The following is a 19,275-nucleotide window of genomic DNA, read 5'->3' on the forward strand; positions in this document are numbered from 1 at the left end:
TGCATAAAGTTAATCACATGAGTAGGTCTTTCCAGGAACTTTTCCTGGCCTAAAGGTTTTCAGAATCTCGTAAGTAGATTTCTTTTCTCCTCAGAGTCTGTTTTTTTTCCCTGATTCTCAAGAATAAGTGCAGGACCTTCACTGAACAGAAGTTGCAGAGCAAATTCCAAAAGGGAATAACTGTTCAAAGGTAGGTCTAAAAGATGAATAACTATTTGCAAGTGAGATAGAGGCCTGTGTGGAAACATAGTAATGTGATTGGATACTTGCAGTGTCGATAAGGATTGAAATTGTAAACTCTTTGGGGCAAGGTCTATCTCTTACTATGTGCCTGTACAATGTGTAGCACAACAAGGCCTCAATTGGGGTTGATGCTTCTAGATGCTGCAGTAATATTAATAATAATTAATAATTTCATAGTCAATTGAAACTTGATTTTCTGGGAGATAAGTGACTGAGAAATTTCTCATTGTGGAATTATTAAAACTGGTTGAAAGTATTTGATTTTTACCCATAAAAAAAAAAACAACAGTTCTTGTTGATATTTTTGTTACCATTTTTCAATTGGCTTCTATAATTAAATAGCAATATTACAAATGAAGGTAAGGTGTTTCATTACATAAGCCACTATAGCAATGTCCTCATATAATCATTATCTTGTAGTGTTAAGTGTTTATATTCATAATAGTTTAACCAAAATTCCTAACATCTTATTTTAGTTCAAATATTTGCTTTATACTATAAATGTTATATATGTGTATAATACCCAGCAACCATATTTACAGGTGAACAATATCTAGAGAAGTAAAATATTATTCTTCTGCAAGTCAGTGTTGCTTATCCAATAGGAAAACTAACACTATTGAACTGTAGCGCCCACCCCCCCCCCAATTTTTTTAAAGTGCTTTTAACAAAAAAGTGACTGCCACTGCTAAAGGCTGTTAATAATCTTTTTCATTCTGCAATCTGTGTTCTTGGCTATTTTTTCAGAAACTAAAGAAGAATGTCATGGGAGCAGTTTAGATTATATTACTGTGTTTTCCCTTTAGTCAGGAGATACTTGTGGGTTGTCTAACAGAACAGATGGAATCATTCTAAAAATCTGAGTTTTCAATTAGACAGGGAATTCCTCTATTTTCCCCCTTGTCAAATACATTTTAAGTTCTTGAGGGAACTACAGAAACTGCTGAACGACTCATTAGCGAATGGCGTTGATGTAAATACATCATTCTGTTTTTGACTTAACAATATGTTTTCTCTCTGTTTTATTTTTTTCGAAAAAATCTCTGCTAACTAGTAATTCTGATTGTGGCCTCCATAATACTGCCACTGACCTTAGTGGGAGTCTTGTGTGAGTAAGCCTTGCAGGATAAAACCCTTAAATGGCAACATAATATTAATTTGACAGCATCTTCTTGATGGAAATTACCTGTAGAATAGTTTGCAAAATGAATACGGAGTGTGCTGTTGTTTTGCAGAAAAGAAGTGGTAAAAATATGAAAATACTGCAAAAAAATTCCACAAGTATTTCCTCAAATTTGAAAGTCTTTGATTCAGTTGTGCTCTTGCCCCTTTTTGCGTTCACTTTCAATGAACAATTGTTCAATTGAGTTTTACTTGCATGAATAGTGGTAGAAAACTAGTTTTAATCTTGCATAGTCAAGTACTCATGGATATTACGTATTACACTTGTGCAAGTACTCACATGTAAAGTGGTATATTTTAATGTAGTCTAGGACACTGCTTCATACAAAGCACTGAACATTTAGATCTTAGTCTTTCCATTGATGACTCTCTCTCCATCCCCACGGCTCTGGCATGGAGACCATTAAAGAAGTCACACAAGGATCTGTCCACAGCCTTTACTGATAGAACTGTAGATGCAATTACTTTGCTTTAATGTGAGAGAAAATTAAATTTGAACTCTGTCCTAGCCAATAAGCTTAATACTAACCTATTTTTTTCCATGAGTGATGCTTCAGGGATGTCTTGTATGCCTAAATATTTAAAATTCCCTGACTGATTATCTGCTACTTCTCCCTGAGAAATTCAAGACCCCCAGAGGTTTCAAATCATCCTTCTGATTACAAGAATCAGAGGGGTAGCCGTGTTAGTCTGGATCTGTAAAAGCAGCAGAGAATCCTGTGGCACCTTATAGACTAACAGACGTTTTGGAGCGTGAGCTTCCGTGGGTGAATACCCACTTCATCAGACGCAGGTGATCTGACGATCTGCGCAGGTGATCTGCGTCTGACGAAGTGGGTATTCACCCACGAAAGCTCACGCTCCAAAACGTCTGTTAGTCTATAAGGTGCCACAGGATTCTCTGCTGCTTTTACTGATTACAAGAGTTACACTCATCTGATCAGGGAACGGAAATAATAGCATGTTACATATGTGACCAATCTTAGCTAATCAAAATAGATTGAGTTTGGAATATCAATTCTTGAATAGTTGCAACAAACTACTCATGATCAGTTCACACAGATAAATTTGATGTGGGAACGGAACTATAGGATGGCTGTAGCAAAGAAAAAAAGAAGCAACTAAACTGATGAAATAGTGACTGCAGATCCTTTGCTCAGCTCTACTAAAAAGATCATCTGCTTGCAGAACTAAGTCTATGGAGTTCTGCATGTGGTGGAATGGAGGATCAGGCTCATAGCCTTTTATGTTTCTCTTTATTCTTAGACCTTGTCTAAACTGAGAAGATAATTCAATCTAAGTTATGATAGCTAGGTTACATAAATTATGTAACTTAAACTGACATAGCTTAGCTCGATTTACAGCGGTGTCCACACCATGCTTTATTGAGAAGAGACTCTCTCTCATCGACTTATCACATCTTCACCAGACTCGCTAACTTGACACCTCTGCATTGATCACAGCAGTGCTGATTTAGCCCATAGTGAAGACAAGCCCTTAGTGTTTCAGTGTTCTGGGGATGGATTTTCAAATTATCCTAAAATAGAGAAGCACCCAGATCCCATTGAAATTCAGTAGCAGTTGGTCACCCAATTCTCACTAGTCTTTGTAAATCCCAGCCCTCTTTGATAATGTTATACATTATGTAGCAGCCCTTAAAATAGATCACAAATATTGTCCTAACTACATAAAAGTAGCACTAATATAATCTCTTACAGCTTTCCAGTTGCAAGGTACATGTCTGCTTGTCCATAGGGTATTTGGTCAAATCCATACTACATGCAACAGTTGCAGTTATCCTTTAAAAAACAAAAGCAAATGGTTATTAACTGTACATAATATTGCATGTCCTATAATTAGAAATGGGTTGTCCTACTTTCTTCAAATAATATTTATGGGCAAATATATATGCCTAGGAAAAGGTAACTGATGCTTTATGTAAACAAGGAACAATTGAGTTTAGGTTCAAACTATAAATAAAATATCTTGCACTTGTTATGTAAATCTCTGCTTTCTAAGTATCTATAGCAAAATAACAACAACTAATAGTAATGGGCCATATCCTGTGATCATTTGTGATGTGCAGTGATTGGAGTTGCCTAAGGTTAATTGCTGTATTTAGTCTCTACATCTAAGCAAGCTGATCTTCTTAGAAATCAATTAGTTAATATGTTAATTGCACTGGCTTTTATTTTCATAGAATCAGAGGCCAGAAGTGACCATCAGATAATATAGGCTGATCTCTTGTATAACATAGGTCACCAACATCACTGAGCCATCCCTGCACTAACTCCATCAACTGCAATTAGACCAAAGTACTATAATCCACAGGAGACTAAACTACTGTGCACCACTGGCAAAGAACAGGAGGGACCAAGGTGCACCAAAGCTCAAGGCCCCTGCAATGTCAAAGAATTAATACTGATATTAATATCTACAAGCGGCTAGTACCAATGACCGCCCTGCACCTTTATGCTGCGGGGGGCAGGGGAGGAGGAATATTTGGCTGACTGGCCAAATAAAGGGAACAGCATTTTATGGTTGGTGGAGAGAGATGAAAACTTCTGCAAAAGAATCAGCATGGTTGCTGACTCATCCCCTGGGAATGCAGGTTTTAAAAGGGGCAGCTCTGTGTCCGAAGCTTCCCTTTTACATAGAGCAGGCTGGCTGGCAACTGGGGTCCAGTGATGGGGTCAACCTGCATTGACATGGAAGGAGAAGCATGTTATTGGACCAGCTGATGCTACTGCTGTGTACCATAGAGGCCAGTCAGCAGTCACCGACATGATGTGGCACACCTTGGAAAACACTATTTGGGAATGTGTAAAGGGGTTCAATTATAGCCCAGAACAAGAAGGGACTTGATGCACATCTGTGTTGCAAGACATGCATTAACACAGGGTTTGGCTGGAAGCCGTGGAATGTCACCTGCGTGGACAAGGCACGACAGATGCTAACGGGGGGATGGCCAAATCCCTTGGGGTCATAAAAGGCTCAGCAATTTGGGCATAGTGGGGCAGCAAATTATTCAGAGAGGATGGGATTTCTCTCTAAAGCTTTAGAGCCCATTTGTTTTGGCTGAAATAAAAGAGAGCAGTGAGAGATGTCTGGGACTCTGACTGGATTTGGGTGGGAGGCAGCCAAACTAATTGCTGGCTCCTCCTTGTGGCGGATGTCCAGTGCAGGTACTCCATGGGGAAGGAATACAGTGACTGGATAAAGGGCTAGGAAAAGGACATAAAAAGAGGTGTTCATTAAAGGAACAAATGGAGGGTTGCTGGGGACTCCTGTGCTTGGTAAGGCAGGGAGCCAATTCCCCATTCTTATAGCCCACCTTAACCCTCCCATGAGGGGGGTAGATGGTAAGGTCCCAGGCACTGGATTTGCTGGAGGGACCTGGATGGAAAAAGAAGGGGAGCTGGTGGAAGCCCCCCTGGGTATGGTCAGGTCCCAGCAATGGATTTGCTGGAGGGACATAAGAATGGCCATACTGGATTAGACCAAAGGTCCATCTAGCTCAATATCCTGTCTTCCGATAGTGGCCAATTCGCCAGAGGAAATGAACAGAACGGTAATCATCAAGTGATCCATCCTGTCGCCCATTCCCAGCTTCTGGCAAACAGAGGCTAGGGGCACCATCCCTGCCCATCCTGGCTAATAGCCATTGATGGACCTATCCTCCATGAATTTATCTAGTTCTTTTTTGAACCCTGTTATAGTCTTGGTCTTCACAACATCCTCTGGCAAGGAGTTCCACAGGTTGACTGTGTGTTGTGTGAAAAAATACTTCCTTTTGTTTGCTTTAAACCTGCTGCCTATTAATTTCATTTGGTGACCCCTAATGACTCCTGAGCTGGATGGAAAAAGAGGGAGCTGGTAAAAGCCCCCTGGGTAATTACATAGAATAAACATGTTACCTGCACTGTACACTTTTATCTGCCAGGTAGTCCCAGACATCTAATAATAAAGTTGCAGCCTGATTAAACCCATGTCAAATGTCTCCTGTCCTTCTTTCAGTATAGCCAGACAATACCTGCATTTATAGAGAACTGCAAAAATATATATACAGTAGATATCTACAAGCAGAAAAATTTCTAAACTGGGACCAGATTAAGAGCAAATTGTGCTAATCTGAATAATTTAAAATGTAAATAGAAGTTATGTGTAAACATGGCTTATGAAGTATACATACCGTATGGCATAAAGGACTGTTCCATTGGGATATATTCTTATTAGACGATTTTCAACAGTGATATCATGAAGAAAAGATTTCTTTGAGTCTACTATGAAGGTGTCTGGTACCCAAGGCATTTCTACAAGACGACCATCTAAACTTAAACTCGTATTACCCTCAAAACAAAGTCGTTCATCAGTCCATCGTTGTCTAAGAAATATGGTAGCTGTGTAATCCTGAAAGGAGATACAGAAAATGCTACAATGAATAAACCATTATTCTTCCGTTTTTCATAAGTAATTTGAGAGAAATTTTGTCCTTTTTTCTCCTCTCCTCAATACATGGAAATAGAGCTGTGGGTCACTCATAACAGACTGTGACTCTAATTCTTAATTATTGGCATTAAAGTAAGCAGTTTTACTAGCTTGCTTGCTGTTAAATTTTCCAGCATTTGAGAATTCTTGTCATTTGATGTGAGGCTGACAATGAATAAGTGTTGTCTCTAATGGATTTAGTCCCTTATGACTGAATAGACTCTAATAGCAAACATTGTCAGCCAAACTCTCCACAGACATAGCTGGCTTTGTAAATCTATGACCTTCAGGGTAATTTATGTAAATACTACAAACATCTCTTTGCTCATGTAAACTACTAAAGACATTTATTTTAATATAGTTGTGCACATTCAAATGTGTAAGGGTCAAGGAAGAAAAGGTAATTGGAAGTCAAGGGAACTCAACCAATCAATAGCACAATTTCCACCTTCAGAATGACAAGGGTAACTTAATAATGCCAAAGACATCAAGGCTTTGCATTTCATCAAATGCTCAGCTTGCCTTTTGCCCTGATTCAAATATGACTTTTTATTTTGTATATCAGTCATGCCATTCATAAGCCACTTTTAAAATCAATGCTTGATTTTAACAAAGTGAATGCTTTTGCCATTATATTACATTATCTTTGCATTGTTTCTAACTCTTTTGACATTCTGATACATGTAAGGAAGTATGTAGTAATACAGAAAGGGTTGATATTTATTTTTCAGACAGATTCAAATCTCTAATGGTTAAATTAGTTAAAAAGGTATATTTAATTTTAATTCTGATATTGAAAAAACTAGTAAGATCCTAACTTTGGACCCAGACTAACTGCTTTTGAAATTGGAGTTTTGCCATTTACTTCAAGGGGAGCAGGATTAGACTTTTAATAAATATATAAAGTAAAAAGGTATACTCTACTTGTCTCCTTTTTTTCAACGTTCGTGGGTTTTTTATAATGAAATACAGCTAGAATGAATGGTTGAGACACATGGTAAGAATAATAGTATGATTTCTGCTATGGTTAAATAGAAGGAGATTGGTTTCTAATGGTCATATATGGCTATTTTTCTCAAATGCACAGAGACTGAAATGTCTCATTCAGGAGATAACTGCTTTGTATGTCATTCATTGGAATGGCAGAATATTGTGTAAAGTGCACATCTAACTGCTGTTGATCTATGGGGGACCTGATTTGCACTTGTACTTACAGAAGGCACAATTTTATCATAAGGTAACTACTTCATGTCCTTTAAATATAAGGCTCCATTTCCTAATATCCAAGGCATGGTGTTGGTTGAACAAGAAGGAAAGCCATCTCAAAACTAAACTACTGCGGTCTGTAAAACAACAGGCATTAACTTAGATAACATAAAAAATATTACAAAGCTACTATACCATGTTTATTTCTGATATTGTATCAATGCTTGCTATCTCCATACTCATTCCTACTGAGACAGGACCGTCTGAAAAAAATTGAAAATCAGAACATTGTTTAAAGTAATTGTATTTAAATATTCAGTTTTCATCATTTACAATAGACTACAAAAATATAGTAACTTAGATCTATATTTTAATTATTTAATGATACAATGATTTAATATATTTAGATCACAACTTTTGTTCTTTAGATCTTTATTTCCAAAGCTTTATAAAATACTATATTTTTTTACATTTCAATGAAAGCTGTAGGGAATACATGATGCAATAAGGTGCTGAGGATACTATTCCCACTGCTTTTGCTTCCAGATGCACAGCCATGGAAAGAATTCTTCCAGTTACAGCAGCTGGTTCCTCAGATGTTAGTCAGCTATGGAGTTGCTTCTGGGTCTGTCACATGATTAATCTGCAGATGACTATATGATCTACCTTATATAGTGTCTATTTAAGAGATTACTGTCTATTCTGTGTCACTGTATCTTGACATCACTAATTACTTTTTGATTATTAGCAATGAATCATTTGCATAGTTGTGTATAATTATGGTAGAAAGCTAGTTGGTCATTCCATTCTTCCCCTAAAAATACTACAGCTTTAGTGAGAGCCTGCACATCAAGAACCCTTATATAACAATGTGATTAAGTACCTTAGAAATATATTAGTTAGACAGAGATACAGTATTGTCATTGTTTCATAGTGATGTTTGTAAGGCTAGGCTTCTGATGCCCCAAAGGAGCAGAGATTTACATAGTGTGGAGAGATGGTGACCAGTTGTGAATTGAAGTATTCAGAATGATGAATGGCTGCCATGACAGCATAGTACATAATTGTCCTGGCTGAATGTGTGCATAATGATTAAAAAAAAGAGCATCTACTAGGAAACCATCATTGAATATATGCACAACTTATTTTAAGTAATTATTAGAAGTTGAGTATATTTCACCCAGCAATAAAGGAAGGTTTAGATAAAATGTAACTAGTTTACAGTGGCCCTATGATGCTCCTTCAGCTCTTTGCAGTGCATTAATATCTTGTATATGCTACCAAAGTGACATATAGGGTCTGGAAGAAGTCCCACAGAGTATCAAATCTTTTGTGTAGCACTTAAAGTTACAATATATGTTAGTACAATTGTAAATGTTTTCTTGGAGTAAGATCTGGATGGAATGGCAGGGTTCTATTTTCCAGCATCCTGTACTTTGAAGAGCTGGAACTCTGCTGAAGAAGTGAAAGGAGACATAGCTCTGTTGAATAGGGTATGATCATGGCCAAGACTGATGCTCTTGGAAGACACTCCAGCGGTGGTTAGCTTGGGATTCTGTCAAAATTTTTAATACAATGCTGCAGTTTAAAGTAGCACACTGGTCTATCAGTGTAACATTGTTTCCCTGTACATTGTACACTATATTTAGAGATGGAGGAATTGTTCCATTACTCAAATTAAACTTTTGAGGATCCAAGCAAATTCTGGAACTAAATTACTTGATTGAAGAGTTCTCAGATACATCACTGATGTCTTATCTTCCTGGTTTCTATATTAATTTCTATCATCTTCAGCTCATGACAAGCCAGAAAGAGGGTAAGTTTTTACTATGTAAAATTTGCCACAAGAATTGTTCATGTTTATACCATTTCCCATTCTTTTCTCGTGTAAATTGTCGTGAAAATGGTTTTCATTATTAACATTGAACAAACCCTGCATGGTAATTTATACAAACCAGAATCTGCAAGGTCTAGTTATGGGATCTGGCAACCGAGTTGTCTTTGCTGCTGCTTCAAAATCTGGACTTTCATGAAATTCAATCCCTTTCCATCCAGGATGCAACAGTGCCTACAGAAATTAGCGGACACTGACCATTCAGGTGGCAGAGCAATATGGCAGTTACAGTACTGTCAACCTCAAAAGTTAAAAAATCATGAATCAGTCCTTGCAAATCATGATTTTTTTAAAAACAAAAAATTAAATCATGCTTTTTTGATCTCTTCTGCTTTCTGAATCCCTGCCTGCATCCCAATGTGTGTGTGACAATTTAACAGTGTTGCCAGCTTTCACAAATTTAGAATGAGTGTAGTGATTTTGCTCTCTCCCTGCAGCTGGATCTCTCACTCGAGGCCCCAAATGAGTTTGGGGTACCATTGTGCTAGGCACTGTACAAACACAAGTCAGTGTCCTGAAGAGCTTACACCTATGCTTTGCATTAAATTGTGAGTGTGTAATGTGAGAGCTGGAACTGAGGCGTACCAAACTTACCTCATAGGAGTCATGAAACTTCCATTATATGAAACAACATCTAATCCCTACAAAGCTAAACAGGATTCAGATGAGTGACCTACAGGTGAAAGGCTTTATAGCTTATTAGCAACATCCTGAGACAGCCAGTCCTGATAAATGCTAGTGTTACACATTCGAGAACTAAGTTGATTTTCTGGAATGATTAGTATATGGGTGGGTGGGTTGTTTATTTTAGTTTACACAGGCAGAATCTTCTGCTTTCTGGGAATGCAGGCATAATCTTCCACACCTGGCGTGAAGGGCTTGTCTTAATTGCAGTGTTACCTCAATGTATAACTCAAGTATTCCCCCTAACCTCACTCCCATCCGCACACCCAAATCTCTAGCTCAAGTGATTATTTAAATTTGAGCTAGCTGGCCCATCAGGGGGTATGGGTTGAAACTCAAGCAATGCTGATGCTTAAGCTAGTAATACAGTAGGACACAGCTACTCTGTACTGCTGATCCAATCACTCTGCAGTTTAAGTGCTTTTCAGTGTGATCAAGCTAACTCAACAGAAGTTAATTCAAGTGTACATCACTTGAGCTAACTGCAGTGAGGACAAACACTCCAACTCAAACAGACTCTGTCAGTCACATCCTGTTCTTAAAGGGCTGCGCTGATAAACCCAACTACAAACACTAAAAATGCAGTAGTAAAAACAATACTAGCACAACATCCAAGTTCACACACAAATGCTATGGTTTGCAATCTAGAGTTTCTCCAGGATCCATCCTTACATGGGTTAATAGCTGGGTTTGAATCCACAAGTTTGTAATCTACAGCACAGACCACTTCCTCTTCGATGGTGAAAAGGACAGGAAATAAAGACTTGTCTTTTAACAGCTGTTTTGTACATCAAACCCTTATACTACAAAGCACTCTGTCTATCCTGAAAGCCTTTTAATATCATAGAAATATATGGTTGGAAGGGGCCTCAAGAGTTAATTTATCCCATTCCTCTTGCTGTGGCAGGAGTAAGTATATTGAGACCATCCCTGGCAGATGTTTATCTAACCAATTCTTAAAAACCTCCAATCCCCCAAAGTAATGTTTTGTTTTAACAATTTATTATTTTTATATGTAACACATTCATGAAGGATACTTTAAAATATAATTTATTCTTATTTAATGACATAATTAAGTTTTCCCATCCCTAGTTTCAATCTGGTACCATATTGTAAAAGAACATAAATTTGTTAATGATCATAGAGTTAGCTGAAACAGTTCAAACGTAATCCCTTTGGTACCCTCTGGATAAATGTATACTAACACATCCAGAATAGGATAAGCTATCTTGCACTGTCTGTGTTTGCAGGTTCCATAAGTTGACATCATCATGGCAAGTGAAGACCAATGATGCCAACCAAAAGAATATAAACTATGTGGTTAAAATATAAAATGAAAATTAGATGCATGAAGAGGAATTTTGAAGAGTAATAGCCTTAAGATATAAAACAAACAAGTACTTTTTTAAATATATCAGAAGTGGGAAACCTGCAAGAGTATCTGTAGGTGTCATAAACAGATAGCTAAGGGTTAATGTTTCTTTTACCTGTAAAGGGTTAACAAAGGGAACCAAACACCTGACCAGAGGACCAATCAAGAAACCGGATTTTTCAAAGCTCAGGGAGGGAATTTTTGGGGTGTGTGTCCTTTGTCTGTGTCTTGTGTCTGTGCTCTCTCAGCTATGAGAGTGATCTCTAATCTCCAGGTTTTAATCTTCTGTTTCCAAGTGTAAGTACAAAGTAGAAAGACAATAGGCTTATATGTTTTTTTTGTATTTACATGTGTGTAATTGCTGGAATGTTTAATTGTATTCTTTTTGAATAAGGCTGTTATTTATTTTTCTTTTAAGCAATTGACCCTGTATATGTCACCTTGATACAGAGACCATTTTTATGTCTTTTTTCTTTTCTATATAAAGCTTTCTTGTTTAAAACCTGTTTGAGTTTTTCTCGTGTTAAGGCTAAGGATGAAGGGAGGGGGAAATCTCCTGTGTTGATTGACTAGGTTTGAATCTGCATAGCCTCTGGTGAGGGGGAGAGACACTTATCTCTCTGGGTTTGTGTTTCAAGGAATTTGAAGCAGGAAAATCTGGGAGGAGGTAAGAGCAGGAAGGGAAGTGGGGTTATTTCCCTTTGTTGTGAGCTCAGAGATCTGAGTCTTGGGGTCCCCAGGGAAGGTTTTGGGGGACCAGAGTGAGGCAGGCACTGATTCCTGTCTGGTGGCAGCGCTATCAGATCCAAGCTGATAATTAAGCTTGGAGGTTTCATGCTAGCATCTTAGTTTCTGACTCTAAGGTTCAGAGTCTGAGTAGGAAAGCATGAAATGGTGGCGAGGTGGGATAGATAAGAATCCAGAAGCCAGTAGGAATATTATTTTTCTTTTTCTCTGCTAGGGCTTTGAACAGAGAGAAAGGTTTGGTTTTAAAAGGAGACAGAGAGAAAAAAAAATTTTCTGTTCTCTCAGTATGCCAGTTGGCTTGCACTATTAAGCAAGGAACCATTAAGGTTGACAAAGGGTCTTTGTTAACAATATAACTCTGATTGGAATCAGTACCCAGCAGACACACATGCAAATAAAGTGGTTTTACTGGTTAATTGACATGTAAAAGATTAGCTAGGAGGAAAAAAGGCACTGTTGCTAGGCAACCCAGGAGACAACAAGAGAGCCAGCAGTTCAGACAATAACACCAGAGGGCACCCCAACAAAGAAAACAGGAACCATGACTTCCAACAAAGAAACAAATCACAAACCGCAGACCAACAAGCGAAACATGGAAAAGAAACTACAAGACTAGAAATAAAACAAAAGAGATGGAGCTGAAAGAAAAAGAACAACAAATGAAACAGGCAGCCCATAAAAGAGAAACAAGCCAAAAATGCAGCTCACCAAAGAAAACAACAAGAAAAGAGGTGGCCCACAGAAGAAAACAAGAAAGAGAAGATGCAGCCCACAGAAGACAGATAGAACTCCAGAGGGAGAACACCAACAAGAGTTGACGAGAGGGAAAAACAGAGAAAGCATGAACTGGAAGTAGAACAGGCTAAGCGACAGAACCAGCCATCCTACAACCCTTCGCCAATATGATTCCACAGCACAAGAAATTTCCCACTACAAGGCAGGTGATGACACTGAGGCCTTCTCAGAAATTTTGAAAGAGCCTGCCTGGGTACAGCACTCTGAAGACCAGTACATGGTAGAGCTTAGGTACACCTCAGTGGACCCTTAGCAGAGGTGTGGTGGCTGAAATGCCAAAGGACAGAATGAACGTTATAAACTATTCAAACCAAGGCCAGATTCAGAACGGGGATAACCCCGGATCATGCCTGTCGGCGTTTCAGAACCAAAGTGGAAATCAGAGGTGTCATTTCCAAGACACACTACTACGTTGGAAAGAATTATGAGCCTGGATATCAGGAACCAATGTTAATCCTGGACGAACTGCACCTCCTCATACAAATGGAGCAGTTCTTGGATGGTGTTCCTGAGACATAACATCACGGTACATACAAGATTGGAAACCCAAATCTCACCGAGGGGAGGATTGGAGCCAGTGGATGGGAAGTGGCGAAAGAGCAAGAAACCTACTGTCAAGGGGAATGAATAGCCCAGGAGCACACCAACATAAACCCTACAGCGCGGCAACCCAAGACCCCACCCTAAACCCAGGAAGCCACAGGACAGCCGCTATTCTCTCGCTCACGAGTCTCCAGTAACTCACCTCGACCAGTGACCAGTCAGTGAGAGTGCTTTTTAAGTGTAAGGACTGGGACATATAAAGGCAACTGCCCAAAGAACCCCACCCGGGTGCAAGTCATACACCACCACACACAAGATCCCAGACCCAGATGCCTCTCAAAGCCCCTTGGAGCGAAGGGAAAATTTGAGAGTCGTGGAAGAAGGTTCCGCGTGAGAGGACACGGGGCACCAATACTAGGCATGTAAAGGAAGCCATTAAGGCGGAGATATGGATATTGAGAAAGTTAATGATTGCTTGCTCAGAGTATACCATAGAGGATATTAGTGGGATACTACTGTGGATCTACTGTTTTTGGTAATTGAGGTAGCTAACAGACTGGCAGCATAAAAAAAATAAATATGGAACAAACTGATAAATTAAAACAACAGAGTTACTATGATAGGATGGTACACATCCAGAGTTGTGAAGGACAGAGGTCAAAATTCAAAATGATCTGGACAAATTGAGGAAAATGGTCTGAAATAAACCAGATGAAGTTCAATAAAGACAAACGCAAAGTGCTCACTTAGGAAGAAAACAATCAGTGTTCGACACGATACAGAATGGGAAGAGACTGTCTAGGAAGGAGTAGGCAGAAAGACATCTAGGGTCTAGTGGACCACAAGCTAAATATGAGTCAACAGTGTGATACTGTTGCAAAAAAAGCAGAGTGATTCTGATTGACTGGCATGCTTACAGTGTGTGTAAACAAGACACGAGAAGTCATTCTTCCGCTCTACTCTGCGCTGGTTAGGCCTCAGCTGAGTATTGTCCAGTCTGGGCACCGCATTCAGAAAGATGTGGAGAATGGAGAGGGTCCAGAGAAGAGCAACAAGATGATTAAAGGTCTTGGAGCAATGAGCTATGAAGAAGGCTGAAAGAACTGGGTTTGTTTAGTTGGAAAAGAAAGAGCTGAGAGCGGAATGACAGCAGTTTTCAGGTATCTAAAAGGGTGTCATCAGGAGGAGGGAGAGAAACTTGTTCACTTAGCCTAGTAATGATAGAACAAGAAAGCAATGGGTTAAACTACAGCAAAGGGAGATTTAGGTTGGACATTAGGAAAAAGTTCCTAACTGTCAGGGTAGTTAAACACTGGAATAAATTGCCTAGTGAGGTTGTGGAATCTCCATCTCTGGAGATATTTAAGAGTAGGTTAGATAAATGAGTTTCAGGGATGCTCTAGACAGTATTTGGTCCTGCCATGAGGGCAGGGGATTGGACTCGATGACCTCTCGAGGTCCCTTCCAGTCCTAGAGTCTATGAATGTATAAGGAACTTAAGAATGAAAGGGCTGAGTCTCCTGTAAAAATATGCCATTTCTAGTTAATATTGGCTATTGTCCAAGATTGCAGAAAATGTTAAACCTGTTTTTAAAAGGTGCTAGGATGATCCTGGAAATTACAGACCAGTAAGATTTACTCTAGTACCAGGTGAATTGGCTGAACAAATTAAAAACAGAAATATAAAACAGCTAGGTGAATAACACAATTGGGACAAACCGGCACAGCTTCTGTAGAAGAGAACTGTGACTCTCTAAATTATTAAAGTTCTCTGCGAATGTCAACAAAAGAATGGACGAAGATGAATGTGTTTGACATAATTTGGATTTTCAAAAAGATGAATAAGTTGCCAAATAAGTTGTCCATTTTCAGCATTGCAAAAGGTTAACTGTGGCATGTGGCAAGGTTCCATTAGGACCAGTGTTTATTATATTTAGTAATGATTTGGGAAAGGATTAAAAGTGGGATAGTAAATTTGCAGATGACACACAATTATTCAGGTTAGTCAAGACTCAAAAAATCAGACCTTTCAAGGGATTTAACAAAAATGAGTGAATGGGCAGAACAATGGCAGATTAAATTCAGAGCTGACAAACACAAGTGATGCCCAAAGGAATCCCTGTTCAATGTGTAGTGCTATACTAACACAGCAACAGCAACAAAATTGCTGTGATGAATAAGGAATGGGATAGATGATAATACTGGAAATAATACAATGCTATTATATAAATCAATCCTATAACTTCAACTGGAATGTGGTATTAAATTCTGGTCTGTCTTTCTCAAAAAAGATAGAGCAGAAATAGTGAGGGTTCAGAGCAGGAAGAGTGAAAATGAACAGAGGCATGGAAATATTTCCATAAATAAAGAAAAACTGAAAAAAATAATACTGTTTCATTTAGAAACAGGATGAATAAGAGGGATATGTTAGAATTATACAAAATAATGAATGGTATAAAGAGGATAAATTATGCATTCCTTGTTTTCGCATTATGAGAAAGGATACATAGGAATTATTCAATTATATTGACAGCAAATTTCCAACTGATATAAGCAGATATTTTTATAGAAAATATAATTTATGTGTGGGACTCATTGCTCCAAGGTATCACTGAGATTAAGAGCTTTGTAGGATTAAAAAAAGGAATGAATATTTATATTGATGAGAATATTCACAGTTGCATATAGAATGTTGTATGTTCGGGGAGGGAGGCTATAAATCATCAGTCCTTAGAAAATAACTGACAGAGGTTAGGACAAAATTTCTACAAGAAAGTTATTCCATAAATATGCACTAAAGAGTTCCTCTAACTTTCTTCTGAAGCATCTTTTATTAGCACTATCTGAGACAGGACACTGGATTAAATGGAATGCTGGACTGATATGATATGGCAGATTCCTATGTTCTTATGTGCTTTGCAAGCAGCATTAGCAAATACAGTAACTCACTTAATGTTGTAGTTATGTGCCTAAAAAATGTGACTTTAAGTGAAACAATGTTAAGCGAATCCAATTTCCCCATAATAATTCATGTAAACAGTGGGGGTTAGGTTCCAGGGCAGCTTCCCCTACTCTGCAAGCACCAGGGACAGGGGGCTCAACCCGCAGCCCGCCCACTCCACCCCTTACCCCAAACCCTCACCTGTGACCTGCCTCTTCGCCTCCCCACCTCCTACCCCTTTACTTCACATGCTGCATCCTGGCTCCTCCCCCCTTCTAAACGCCGCAAGCCAGCTGATTGCCACATTCAGGAGGGAGGGAGTAGGTGCACCAAGTCCTCGCTCCTCCCTCCTGCCCAGGGCAATCAGCTGGCTGGCAGGGTTTAGGAGGCAGGAGGGATGGGGTAGGAGCGAGGACTTGGCAAAGGCTCCTTCTCCCGCCCCCCCCCCACAGCCCCCTGCCCGGGGCAATAAGCTAACCTGCAGTGTTTGGGAGGCAGGAGAGGGAGGGATAGCCTGCAGGCCGAATCCTCGCTCCTCCCCGCTCCCTCCTGCCTCTTAAACGCCACAAGCCAACTGATTGCAAAGGGCAGGAGGGAGGGGGGAGGTGCAGCAAGTCCTCGTCCTCCCCCCTTCCGTCTCCCTGGTATAATCAGCTGGCTTGCGATGTTTAGGAAGGAGGGAGGAGGAGTGAGGACTTGGCTCAGGCGCCTCTTTCCTCCCCCCTCCCGCCTGCCCACGGCAATCAGCTGTCTTGCAGCGTTCAGGAGGCAGGGGAGGGAGGGGGAGCCGGCACACCTAGTCCTCACTCCTCCCCCCTCCCTCCTGCCTCCAAAATGCTGCAAGCCAGCTGATTGCTGCGGTGGGAGAAGGGGGAAGACACTGATCCGCGGGCACTGCCGGCAAGCGGGAGGTCCTGGGCGGGGGGTGTGTGTGTATAGGGAGGATGCCAGCTGTGGAGAAAGTAAGCAGCCAAACAACAAAAGAGTGGAGCATTGCACAACTTTAAATGAGTGTGTTCCCTAATTGATCAGCAACGTAACAAGGAAACAATGTTGAGTGGGACGACTTTAAGTGAAGAGTTACTGTATGTGTACAACCCCAGCTCAAAATAATTTACGTTAGTAAAGTCACATATTCTATTCTTCACTACTGCAATAGCTATTGCCGGGAATTTATTCATAGCCCCTGATAAAATGTGGTAAATACAGCAAAAAAATGCCACAGAGTGAGTGTCCCAACTGTGGTGATTTGTGCACAAATCTAGTTAACATGCATTGTTATTTTTGCATCTAACTTTCAATAACTGTTAAAAATTTATCCCTCAGGACACTTTTGTAAAAGTTCTAATTATGGTCAGTGTTTCAGCTGATACATCCAGCCATGATGTTATGATGATATAGTGCACACACCATGCTTCAGCAATACAGGCATCTTGTTTAGTGAGATTGCATTTAGCCTGATGTAATTCTATATTTGCCGACAGAAGATACATTTTCACCTTATCTAATTTTTAGGGCAAAATTCTGCCCTGATTTTCATAGGCTTGTTTGTTGGGGGAAAAGATGAGGGCACTTGGTGCTTCTTCCTATTCCCCCTGTTTCTAAGGCACACGTACATAGCCAGCACAGAATATGAACCTCGTGCTCTCTTGAAAGCTAGGAGTATGGGGGGTGTTCTTGGCTAATGGTGCACTCAATGTCCCATGAACATAAAGGAGCAGGCCTCTGGGCCCCCTATCCTCTTCCTGCTATTGTCATTGCATTATGAGGAAATGCACATTGATCCTTGCAGAGCATCACCGAGGACTGCAGAGTACATTGTTGCACTGTGCAAGCAGGATGGCTCAAGGAATGCTTTTTGGCTCTTAGCACTTCATGCTTTCTCTCTCTCAGCTACACTACACTAATAAAGCCAGATTTCTCATTAACAATCATTACTTTTGCTACATTTTTGCATAAAATGCACGATCCAGAAATATAAATATAAACTGATTATTACTGTGATTAGCCATTCTTACTTTGAACAGAGGATGGACTTATGCAATAAAAGTAACTGTCCACAAGGAAACAATAGTTATTTCTCATGTATAAAACTTTTACTAGCCAAAGGCAGAGTGAATAAGCACTTTGAAAGCTTCAGGATTGTGTATATTAGAGAAATTAGAATATATAAATGCACAATAGAATTATATCTAAAGAGTTTCTAATTGAGGAACATTACATGTTATTGACATCTGCATGTAGATAGTGTTGCTCTCTAGCCCAAGAAGGCTAATTGGATTGTGGTGACAAACACAAACAATTCTGAAGGAGCACCTGTCTTAAATTTTTTATATCTACTTTATTATAATGTAAATAAGTTGCATATTTGGCTTTTCTTTGGAAAGAGGACAGACAAGAGGAAGTGGAAAGAAATCAGATGATGAACTAAACAGAAAGTTTTTTGAGACTCCGCTCACTTAGGATAGATTTATGAAAAATTTTGATTGTGAGACTATCCCTGCCTAAAAATATTTTTAAAACATCTCTTTGTAGGAAGAGGGGATAAAATGCTCATCCTAGTTTAGAATGTGGCTAACTTCAACACAGAGATTTGGGAGTCCCAACTTTTACCCCAGACTTGAGGGTTTGGGGGACACATAGGTCTGTATCAAGTTGAATTGGAAAGTGGGCATGGGATTTTGGGCTGTCTGCCTGTCTGGAATACTGGTGACTGGAGGAGAAGAGGGATGTAAGAGGTTGAATTTAGTGTAAAATTGTTAAACATGTTAAATAGGAAATGCAGTGTTTTTTAAAAAATAATTGTATTAGCACTCAAATTAGCATAATTAGTAGGGCTGTCAATTAATCACAGTTAATTTATGTGATTAACTCGAAAAATGAATCACAATTAAAAAATTAATCATGATTAATCGCAGTTTTAATCGCACTGTTAAACAATAAAATACTTAATAAAATGTGTTAAATATTTTGGATATTTTTCTACATTTTCAAATATATTTATTTCAATTACAAAACAATACAAGGTGTACAGTGCTCACTTTATATTGTTATTTTTATTACAAATATTTGCACTGTAAAATGATAAAAGAAATAGTATCTTTCAATTCACCTTATAAAAGTACTCTAGTGCAATCTCTTTATAGTGAAAGTGCAACTTACAAATGTAGATTTTTTTTT

At 39.1% G+C, this 19,275-nt stretch overlaps 1 protein-coding gene across 1 annotated transcript in view; it reads right to left on the bottom strand.

Annotated features, from left to right (window-relative positions):
- Nucleotides 1–19,275, bottom strand: part of LOC116826651 (gamma-aminobutyric acid receptor subunit pi-like) — a 58,663-nt gene that overhangs the window by 23,622 nt on the left and 15,766 nt on the right. Inside the window, exons 3-5 of the mRNA XM_032783526.1 lie at nt 7,315–7,382; nt 5,618–5,835; nt 3,142–3,224 (exon numbers count right to left, since the gene is read on the bottom strand). Of these exons, the coding sequence (XP_032639417.1) occupies nt 3,142–3,224; nt 5,618–5,835; nt 7,315–7,382 (369 nt within the window). The remainder of the gene's footprint in view (nt 1–3,141; nt 3,225–5,617; nt 5,836–7,314; nt 7,383–19,275) is intronic.

Source organism: Chelonoidis abingdonii, chromosome 15, assembly GCF_003597395.2.
Source record: "Chelonoidis abingdonii isolate Lonesome George chromosome 15, CheloAbing_2.0, whole genome shotgun sequence".
NCBI classification, from domain to species: Eukaryota; Metazoa; Chordata; order Testudines; family Testudinidae; genus Chelonoidis; species Chelonoidis abingdonii.